This window comes from Lolium rigidum, chromosome 7 (assembly GCF_022539505.1).
Source record: "Lolium rigidum isolate FL_2022 chromosome 7, APGP_CSIRO_Lrig_0.1, whole genome shotgun sequence".
NCBI classification, from domain to species: Eukaryota; Viridiplantae; Streptophyta; class Magnoliopsida; order Poales; family Poaceae; genus Lolium; species Lolium rigidum.
The window spans coordinates 32,217,476-32,228,690 of record NC_061514.1 but is presented as its reverse complement, the minus strand read 5'-3'; the positions used below and the strand labels follow the sequence as shown (position 1 = coordinate 32,228,690).

General features: G+C 44.3%; 1 protein-coding gene across 1 annotated transcript; it reads right to left on the bottom strand.

The window, feature by feature from the left end:
- Positions 1–4,879: 4,879 nt before the first annotated feature.
- On the bottom strand, positions 4,880–10,756 carry LOC124671136 (uracil-DNA glycosylase, mitochondrial-like). Its single transcript, XM_047207556.1, has 7 exons — positions 10,531–10,756; positions 10,217–10,437; positions 8,342–8,500; positions 7,482–7,512; positions 6,715–6,850; positions 6,478–6,561; positions 4,880–5,347 (listed from the first exon to the last, which is right to left on the bottom strand). The coding sequence occupies exons 1-7, from the start codon at positions 10,754–10,756 to the stop codon at positions 5,281–5,283; spliced, it is 924 nt and encodes a 307-aa protein (XP_047063512.1). The 3' UTR covers positions 4,880–5,280.
- Positions 10,757–11,215: the final 459 nt, after the last annotated feature.

Genomic DNA, 11,215 nt, shown 5'->3' with positions numbered 1-11,215 from the left:
CGAAGTCATCCAGCATGGTAATTACCCAGAAGAAACGGACCTCTAGAGTTCACTGAACATTTTCTTATCAGTGCAGGTTCTCTCTAATAATATCCTTCCCTGAACAGTACTAAGTATTATAGTGCCATGAGAAAATTCTTGCCGTTGGTACAATTGGGGAAACGAATTTTGGAATGAGGAGAGATTAATTACCTGGCGTGGCGCTGGTACAGCTCTTATTGGTGACGTTTTCCAGAGGCGGCAACATTATAGCATGACCCAGATTTGCAACTTGAGTCAAATCATCTAGATTTCCTAGTCGCAGAAGGGCAGGTGGGGCAGGACGTGAGAGGCACCGGGCGAGCCTGGGCGGTGCGGGAGAGGTGTCTGGGAGGGCGGTGGTGCCGGATGCCATCCTCGAGTTGGGCAGGGCGAGTGCACGGACGGCAGGCGTAGTGAAGGTGGCGTCTCGCTCGCTGCAGGCGGCATCCTCGAGGGCGGCGCTGGGACTGGGGGGTGTGGCGGCATAATCGGGTCAGTTAGGGCGGCGGTGTAATCGCGTCCAGTATTTGTTGGGCTTTAGCCCATTTGGGTGCTAACGATGCGATACCGACCAAAAGGACGACCAAAACAGGGGGAGAAGGGGGAACATATTCCTTCTTTTTAAGTAGTAGAGATTCTACTTGCGTACGTGAGATTGGTGACGCAGTTAACCGTGTAACTTCTTTTCTAGGTATAGATACGTGTCTCCCAAAATGTAAGACCCCTAAGCTTTAGTTAAAATGCAACATATTTTAAGTTTGATCAAATTTACATGTAAAAATTGAAAAAAATGCGATTTTTTTTGAAAAAAATAGAGAAAAAATTCAGAAAATTTGAAGTTAATGGACGGGGCGGTGTGGCCTGCGCCGAGGGTCTATACGCTGAAGGTGCCCGCGTCTACGCTGAGGGACCACGTGTGACCGCCGAGGCGGACCTTCGGCGAGGAGCTACGCCGACGGTGGCCCTCGGCGCTACGCCGATGACCTTTTATGACTACGACGAGGACTCGGGGCCGTCGGCACAGCGCGCTATTCATGTAGTGTTTACAAATTGCAGTTTAGGTACCATTGGCAAGGATAGAAGAATTTTGGAGATGGAAGATGACTTATCTTAAAAATGGTTTGTCAGTTAACATAGAGGTTGAAAACTCTGGAGACTTCAGCTACAAAGATGTTATTTAAGATTTTAGAAGCAAAAATGGCCGGAGAGCGAAAACTAGTTAATCTGTTAACATAGTCTTTCTTAGTTTGGCCCGTCCAAGATTTTCTTCGAAGCTTCGCCACTAACCACAAGGATGTTGGCGTTGAAAGGCTGGTGCCCTGGGAGAGCAAGATCGGTTTCGGCCACCTCGCTGGTAAGGTGCCAGGTGAGATCCAACCCAAATCCTACTTATGGTTTATTTTGTTATTTGAAGAACAGATTTTGAGACAAAGTTTTACGCGGAAATGACAAGATGAACTATAAGTAGTGTAGGATTTTGGCAACATCTCTCCTCCGCTGCCGATTGAAAAGGAGTGACATATTGGTTTGCATCTTCTTAATATGTTTTTCACTCCATTTTTTAAATTTATGTTAGAAAACCTGCATGTACACTTATTTTTAGACGGAGGAAGTACACCCTAACGTGTCCCTACACATAACGTACGTGCCATTTCAACGCCAAATGTGATCTGTCACATGTACGTACGTACGCGCGTATCTGGCGGCGGTGCGTGCATGTGACTGGTTAGCGCATCCTTACGACGTCGGCACAACCTAGCGGGTGATCGATCAAACAGTCGACGTCGCCGTCGCCCGGCCGGCCGGAGGAGCCCGCACGCACGTACTGACGTACAGTACATGTTTTCATGACACTGATCCGATTCCCTGGCCGAATCCCGGAAGATTGGAGCGGAGACCAACCGGAGCAGGACTCGTCGCCGGCAGGTACGCAGGTCCATCCGTCCCTGTCATGGCGTACAGTGGTAGAGAGGCTGATTAGTCGGCCATGGCTGCTACGCTGGAGCTTGAACAGCGCGCGGCTGATATTTTCCTCTTCTAGAACAACGGAGACTCGGTGGGTGCTCTTGGCAGCTGACAGTTTCAAGTCTGCATGAACCGCGTGACCGGCCGGACTCGCTACTCGTAAATCGTAATCACTAGCAGCATCCTCTTTTCCAAAAGAGAAGAAGAAAAGAAAGAAACCGTTCCAGAAATGTGGCGGCAGCGATTAGTCTTCGTCTTCCCTTGACGCCAGGAAAGTCCGCGGCCAAGATCCGCCACGATTCACTTTTCCTGCCGGTGGGACGATTCCGGCCGCCGTGCTGGCAGGCGTAGTTTTCATGCGGAGATCTCTGCAGGAGTCAGGACTTCACTCAACTCGGGGTCGGGTGCGATTGAGGAGGAGTACATGTCAGATCAGTCTAGAAGCAGACTGTATTTTAGAGAGCGAAAAACATAACTCGGTCGAATCACAATCGGCCCCAAAAATTCGTATATGTAAGTTTCGAAAAATCATGAGATAAGTCAGGCACATAAACACCGCAATGATACATATACTCGTGTAAGTTTTAACTCAAAAAATACAATCGTATGTGGCCTAGTCAAAAATAAATAAGATAAAATAATAAAACTTGTAGAGGAATTTTGCAGACTCCTTGCACCGTACGCTTGTTCGTTTTTGCCTACGTTACATATACTTTTGTACTCAGATTTCAAACTTGGCACGCAAATACCCGCGCACATCCTCTGCATGCAAACTTTTATTTTGTTGTACTGATCTTTCCGTTTACCCTGGAGTACCTAAATTAGCTTCCTAACTCGGTGGCATTGCTTCCGTTTCTTGATCTGTCCACTGCTGGATGGCCGGACACGGCTCTTTCGGAGCGATTTTTTTAAAATAATATTTTTTTCGTTATTTTTATAAATAATACTCGGTTTCAATCTTTGTCACGAATAATACACTATCGGGGATGTGTCCCCAATAAGAAGGAATCAGGAACAACAAACCCAATTAAAGGTAGTCGGGATAGGGGTACCCCAAGTTCTTCTGATTCTCTCCGCCGCACGAGGCTGCCCTCAACTTTTTGCACTAATCTGGGTAGAGAAACCCGATTTCTTCCAATTGGGATAGAGGAACAGATTTCTTTCAATTAGGGTAGAGGAACCCGATTTCTTTCCATTACTCAGGGTAGAGGAATCCGATTACTTCCAATTAGGGTAGGGAAATCCAACTACTTCCAATTGGGGTAGAGGAACCCAACTACTTTCAATTGGGGTGGGCTCTACGCAGATTCTCTGCTACTCGGGGTGCGTTACCCCGATACCCTTGCGACGGTGTATTATTTGTGGAAAAAATTGAAATCGAGTATTATTTCTGAAAATAAAGAAAAAATGTATTATTTAAAAAATGCTCTTTCGGAGATGCGACCGCGTGCTAGCTGCACAAAACTAGAGATACGTATTTTTTTTTGAAACGGGGATACCTCAATCTATTAATTAAGAAAAAAATGTTTTGATAAAATAGTTGAACAGAAAACAGAAAATTATGAACAATTACCCTCCCAACATTATTTCACCCAAGGTTTGGCTTCCGCGGTTATTCATAAATGGGCTTGTCTCTTAATTTTATCTAGGATGATAACTAGAGGCGGCGCATGTTTGTTGTGGAAAACCCACACATTCCGTTCGCTCTACAGCTCGCAAGTGAACGAGTAGCGTGAGGGAGGCGACGGCTTTGCGGTTGGCTGTGGAGCCACTCATCATCATGCTCAACCAATGCTAGACTGAAAGACCCTCCCAAATGGATGGTTGTGTGTCGGGATGCCGAACAAATCTTGAATGGATCTCCAAAGGTGAACGGTGTAGCGACAATTGATAAAGTGGTGGCAAACCGGCTCTGTTCTTTGCTTGCACAGCGAAGTTGTTCCCTATCTTGATTTTTGCAACCTAGGCGTTTTTTTAAAGCTTGGTTGACCCTACAAGGTTTTCTTCTAGAGATGGCAAAGATGAGCAAGGCAATCTCTTTGATTTTCTCATACAAAGCCAAGGAGCCTCCCAGAAAGGTATCTTGCACCTTTTGCCAACAGTGATGGAAGCGGCGGTGTAAAAGATGTTCATATCTTCCTCGAAACATGGGTTGCCGAAGGCAGCCCAAATTTTCACGGAGTCCTCCACTGAGGCCAATGCCAACGTAGACAAAGCCATGGCAAACTCATCCAAATTCATGACTCCAAGCCATCCAAGCTTCGTTGGCGGCACACCGTGCCATCCCAGATGGTGCATACGCACGAGATGTACCGACGAACTGTGTGATACTTGTCGTGATGTTAATGACCAGAGGCATCTCAACTCTCATGGTATGAGTGGAGGGCCTGATTTCGTAGGCTCTACGAGTTGGTGATGCGTCTAGGAGCAAATCTAGGAGGGATCAGATCGGTGCGAGTGGCTGGACAAAGCTATCTATAGATACCAAATGAGGAAGGACGATCTCACTTTACGGTAGTTAAAATTAAAAAAAAAACTTAAGAAAGCAGGTCTCAGTTGGTAGCATGTGATAGAGCCGTCAGCGCATTGCCGTACAGAGCAGTTGCACGTTCCACGACAGCTGAAGCAGCCAAAACATTTTCGGTGGAGCATTTGACACGAGTTACGTAATATAACCAGATCATCTTTGTACAACCAGAGCATGAGATAAGAAGCTACTCGTAAGTTGGTTGCAAAAAAAATGTGCAAACAACACTAGGTAGATCAGCCACATTTCTAGTAGCCAAGTGGTTCAAGTTGCGCTGCAGAATGATGGCCTGAGACGATGGACCTCGCGACATCTAACTTCCACAAAATGGACAGTTGTAGCTATTATAAACTTATCGATCCCAAATGAGGAAGGAAGATCTCACTTTACGGCAGTTTATAACACCTAAAAGAGGCCCAGTTGCCATGTGACACATTCAGCAGCAGCCGACATATAGTCGTACAGAGCAGTTGCACGTACACGACAGCCGAAGCAGACAAAACATCAGCGTTTGACATGAATGTGTAACATAATCAGATCATCATAGGTAGGGTATGACCGGAGGGTGAGAGAGGAAGCTAAGTTGGGTTTGCCCTATACATGCAGCAGCACCAAGTAGAGTAGCATTTCCTGCAGCCAAGTGGTTCAAGTTGTGCTGCAAAATGATGGCCCAGGACGATGGACCTCGCGACATCTACCTTCCATGGAATGGACTGCGGTGGTTATCGGGCATGCGGACAGGTCACATGGTGTCTTCCAATGGCCATCTAGAGCTGCCAGTCGATGGTGGATAGCCCTAGCCTCTCCAGGATCTGATTCGTCTGCGAAAAGTGCCTGTTTAAGATTGACATGACAAGAGAGATCATAATGCAGATATTAGCAGCTGAGAAAAGTCTCCAGAGATTGAAAGATAACCACACGGAAAAGAACCATTTGATTTGATTGAATTGGGGACATGCGATGCCACGATCGGATTCGACGTCCCGTATTAGGCAGCAGAGCCATTAACACCAGTAAGTGAAAAGGGAAAAGTAATATCAAGGGAAAGTTAAGACATGAAAAGAAATGCAAAAGTTGAGTGTTCATCGCACCACTCGGCATGGACGGACAGTAGCATTTGATAATGGTGCAGTTAGAGTTAAAGGTTTGTTCATTGGGTGGGTCATTATAACACACTACCAAAACATGTACAGTAGCATTTGATAATGGTGCAGTTAGAGTTAAAGGTTTGTTCATTGGGTGGATCATTATAACACACTACCAAAACATGTACAGTAACAAAGATACAGGTCAGTAGTGGGTTTAAGATTGGCACGACAGGAGAAATCAAAATACAAAATTCAGTAGCTGAGAAAAGTCTCCAAAGATTGATGGATAAACACAGGGAAAGAACCATTTGATTTATTTGAATTGGCCCCATAAACACGATCTGATTCGAAGTTCCTTATTAGGCACAGGCATTAGCAGCAGTAAGTGAAAAGGGAAAAGTAACATCAAGTTGGGAAAGTTAAGGCATGACATGACAGGCAAAAGCAATGAGTGTTCATCGCGCCACTCAGCATGGACGGACAGTATCACAAGATCATGGTGCAAGTAGAGTTAAAGGTTTGTTCATAGTATAAGCCACTAGTGAAACATGTACAGTAACAAAGATACAGGTCATTAGTGGGTTTTCGTACTGCCTAGCATCAAACAAACCTTACGGTGCTGCACAGAATGCCACAAGTGGTGAAGAATATAGTGATTCGATATTGTAAATGGTAATCGTCCTTTTATTCTTGTGGCCACCCAAATCCCCGCACTAGTGACATAATGACATGCAACTGGAATACGTTTATCATTTCTATCATGTAGTTTCATCATTTTTATTTTTATTTTTTATAAGGGATGGAGTTCAGATTTTCATTTATGACAAGCACCAAAATCATTGAAGAGAATTTACTAGAATTGCAAAGAAAATAAACCTGCATCCAAAGAAACCTCTGTGCGCAGACAGGCCTGATGGATGGGCAGACTTTAAAATGTGATGTTTAGTTTCATCAATTAGTCTGCAAAAAGAAAAAAAGCACGTACTCTGAATGTTTATGTGTTTCTGAGGTCCAAATATAACGATCAGGAACAGCAAGTTGTCGATGGCCAGCTTATGAAACTTTCCTTTTACAGTCTGAACTCTGCAGAGTCCGAGATAAAATTAAGAATACCTTATCTTAGCTTGAGCTGAGTTTCCCCAGAGAAGAAAAACTAATCCTGATTTCTTTTCTGATATTGTCTTAATGACAGCATCAGTGAACTGCTCCCATCCTTTCTTGGCATGAGAGTTGGCTTGGTGCTCCCTCACTGATCAGGAAAAAAAATGAAATCAACAAACTTTAGCAAGCTGCAACTCCCAAAAAAGTCAAATTTACTGTAAAATATACATCACTAAAAGAGTATGAATTAAAAGATTAATCAGTAGAGCATGCAACAATATCAAGGTCATACTTTCACACTAGCATGAGTGAACGGGGCACTAGACAGCGTAATTCCAATTCAGCATCAAGGGTATCGGCAGCCCCAATTAAAATTACAGAATAGTTTACCATGCCCACCCATAAGACAAACAGCTACTGCAGATTTGACAAGATAACCTTTATCTGCAAAGACAACTGCTAGGACAACAATGCTAAGGAGAAAAGAATCCACAAATATCAACCGGCCTAGAGTAGAAAACCAGAATACAGTGAAGTGCAACTAATGCTAGGCCAACAATGCTAAGGAGAAAAGAATCCACAAATATCAAACGGCCTAGAGTAAGCTACTAGAATAAAACAGAAAACCAGAATACAGTGAAGTGCAACTAATTAGAATAAGAAATAAGCATAGTTTCTGTAATCAAGATTCAAGTGCAGAAATTAATTTAAACTGGTGGTACATATATGATAGCTAAGGAATGACATATGTTTCATCCTGATGAGGAAAACAGCCATACCTGTTAGCACAGTATTGAGCATAAGAACACCCTGCAAGATACATGTTTTTTTTTTGTTAGTGAACATCTCCAAAAAAAAATCAAAAGAAAACTTATGGTCTTCTAGGAATTAAGAAAAATAGCAGTAACACAAGTTGGCCATAGGACGCACCATCATTATTTTCTACATTTAATTTTAATACACATAAAGCTAGACTGTTTCAGGTCTAGCATCACATTGTTGCCCATTCAGGATTTCTAATACAATCTAATTGTTCGGCCTAAATATAGTGTAGCAAACCAATTGCTTCTGTGGCATCCTATATGGGATAAAAGGACCAGAAAATGCAAAATTACTTGGTTCATCTGATAATTGTAGTGGCATATTGAAATGGGTTTTGGCTGAAACTAGTATTCAAAGAAAGAGGTTCAACTGATTAGATTTCCAAAACCCGACACAAAAACTGTTTCCAGGAACTTTTGGACTGAAAGCACATGATTTGTGGTACATGATAGATATCCTCTCTGCGCTGAAACTGCAAGACTGATTGAGCCCTTTGGGATTGTAACACATGAAAAGATGTACTACCTCCATGTATAAAAGGATGTCGAAGATTTATCTAAATTCAGATGTATCTATACACTAAAAAGTGTCTAGATACATTTCAATTTAAAAAAAAAACTTTTGACATCCTTTTATGGAGAGAGGTAGTACAACATTTCATGGTATATATGCACATACCAATCCTCCTATTGCAACATGAATTAATATTAGAAACTCTTACTAGTTAATATTAAGATAAAATAGGAGAGCAAACACATTGTTTTATTTGTATGTGTTATATATTACTATATTATAATGTTATATCAAACCATCTTACCTGCACAGCCCATCTTTCCAAATTCCCATGGGATGAGACAGTACAACCTAGATCTTTATGCAGCTCTTTAAACATGTTCTGTAAGCTTGAAGGAATTTTGATCCCCTCTGGTACTGAAAACGACAATCCCATGGCCTGACCAGGACCATGGTATGGATCCTGAAAAGTAGACAATCAGCAACATGAAATACTGAAAACTAATTCATCCAATTTTGCAAAAAAAAAAAAAAAAATAGCTTGTGGTATCCTGCGCACTGCTATTATTAGGCAGGCATCATTAACTATTACGTGAGGCAATGACCCACAATACTAAAGCAAGCATAGAAAGAAAGATTTCAAACACAAAAAAAAATCAAAACTTAGTGTGCGATAAACAGATATCATGAAATAAAGATGCAAAGTAGGTTCAAAGATAAATGAAAATTATATGGTATGTTTAGCAACCAAGTAGGTTCAAAGATAAATGAAAACCATATGTAACTGCAGGTTACTGTGACACGACATACTGATCAAACATACAAGCTAGCTCCAAAATTAGTTAGTGTGGCATGATATGGTATATGCAGAACCGAAGCAATAGATTCTATTCCTGCATATGGAACTGCAGATTACTTTATCCAGGCTTTTAATTCAACATCATTAGCCATGCAGCAGCCATCATGGTAACAAAGATAAACTCTAGACCAAAGTCAGACCAACTGGCTAACAGCCACATACTTTTTTTCGAATCATGCAGGAGAACTGCATGTGAATAAATAGATAGAAGAAAAACAGCCCGAAGGCAAAGAGTACACGACCAACACGGACACAGCAGATATAGCAGGTTCAGAAAATGCAACTAGCAAAACTTTTAGAAACTAGACTGTCATCCCCACGATAGAGAAAACAACCGAAAAAACTAGCCTGAATCTACGACCTGCAAATAGCCTGTATCTACAGCCATGGAGATACTGAAAGTCTGAAACGACCCCGACTAGCCAATGTCCACTGGATTGCATTCCATTTAATCTGTGAGATGATTTGTTGCATGCTTTTGTACTCGTTTCTGAAGACCCGTCCGTTTCGTTCGTGCCAGATACTCCAGGACGTGATCATCACTAAGGTATTGAATTTACTCTTCTCCGGGTTCTGAAGATTGCTGCTCGCGTGAAGTCACACACTTTCCACAGCATAACAATACACATTATACAAACTCATAACCAACTTCACACTGTTCTTTGCGAATCAAATAATGATTTCACATAAAACAATGTATCCCGTATAATCGCTCAATGTGACAACGCTAGCAAGAGCAATCTAACAAAAAAAAAAGTACAGTGTAACATTCTAGTCTAAACAGAGCACTGTCAGAGGCAGCATAGATGATTGTTCCAATTCACCATCTCCCCCGCCTATGTATGCAGATGCAGCATTTCACAGACGGAGCATCAATAGCTATTCCATCACAACAGAAGCACATCATGATGGTTCGTCTACCATATACTTGTCAAGCACAAACAGGACCTTCTCGTTAACAATGTACCCTGCAAAATTGCTATTGACCGACTTCACACGAAGTTCTTTACGAATGAAGTAATGATAAAACATACAACAATGTACCCTACAAATTTGCTCGATGTGACAACGCTAGCAAGAGGACCCTAACAAAAAAAGAACCTTGTAACCTTCTATGATAAACCGAGCACTGTCCGAGTCACCATAGGTGATAAACCCAATAACCATTTCCCCAGGTATGCAGCATTTCACACATGCCAAATCAATAAGCCGTTCCACCGCAAAAGAAGCACACACATGACGGTTACTCTACCACGTATCAGCATGTCAAGTAAAGACTGGATTTTCTCGCAACAAGTTCAGTAGCTTTGGATTTGGTACCTGGCCGATGATGACGGCTTTGACGTTATTGAAGGGGGTGGTGTGGAGCGCGTGGAAGACGAGGTGGGTCGGCGGGTAGACCGGCACCTTGCCGAGCGTCCGCTCCTGAGCGACGAAGCGGCAGAGGTCGAGCGCGTAGGGCTTGCGCAGCTCCCCGTCCAGCGCCTCCAGCCACGTCTCCTCCACGAGCAGCTCCTCCAGCTTCGCGGCGCCCCCGGACGCTACAACCCCCGCAGGCAGATGGTTACAGAGCCGATAAGCCGGGCGCGAATCGAAACCTAAGGGGGGATTGCCCAGGGCGTGGAAGATGGTACCTTTGGACTCGGCGAGGCGGAGGTTGCGGCGCGCGCGGGCGAGGGCGAGGTTGGTGTCGGCGCGGCGACGCTGCTCCGGCGAGAGCGAGGAGGGGCTGGGGGAGGAGGAGAGGGAGGCGGCGGGGATGACGGTGGCGGTCGCGCTGGAGCGGAGGCGCTTGGCGGGGCGGACGAAGAAGTCGGCGATGGTTTTGGGGGCGGTGGGAGGTGACGGCGGCGGCGCCATGGGGCTCTGGGAGTTCTTGGGGCGCTCGGTGGAGGGAGTGGGCGCGCGGCGCGAGGAGGGAGAAGAAGGGGATGAAATGGGCGGCGGCAATTTTGGGCGCGCGCGCGCGGCGGTTGGATTTTTGGGCGCCACGGCCGCCGCCGCCGCCGCCGCGTGGTGGATTCTTCGTCGGAACCGGCCGTATTCTGTGCTGTGGGTCGTGGCTACGCCTGTCGGGCCTCTTGTGGGCTCGCTCGGTGTACTCCGGTGGGCCGAATTGAAATTTGCAGGTATCTGTTCTCGCAATACTCGGGAATTGTCGTTTTTCTTTCTTTCTTTTACCGAAATGGGGAGCGAAATCCCGCCGTGTTTCATTTATTTAAAAGTACGAGCTGTTCAAAGTTTACATTCAAGGACATGTAAGGCTGAGACAAATATTAACCACACAAAAAGTAGAAACATCATAAAGATATTCCTTCT

Bases quoted from the DNA above. Each gene is read 5' to 3' on its own strand.
- LOC124671136 (XM_047207556.1), bottom strand. From the start codon at position 10,756: ATGGCGCCGCCGCCGTCACCTCCCACCGCCCCCAAAACCATCGCCGAC. The intron at 8,501-10,216 runs GTACCAAATCCA...TCTACTTTTCAG, and splicing joins AAGCCGTCATCATCGGCCAG to GATCCATACCATGGTCCTGG. The intron at 6,562-6,714 runs GTATTCTTAATT...TTCTTTTTGCAG, and splicing joins TCAGCTCAAGCTAAGATAAG to ACTAATTGATGAAACTAAAC.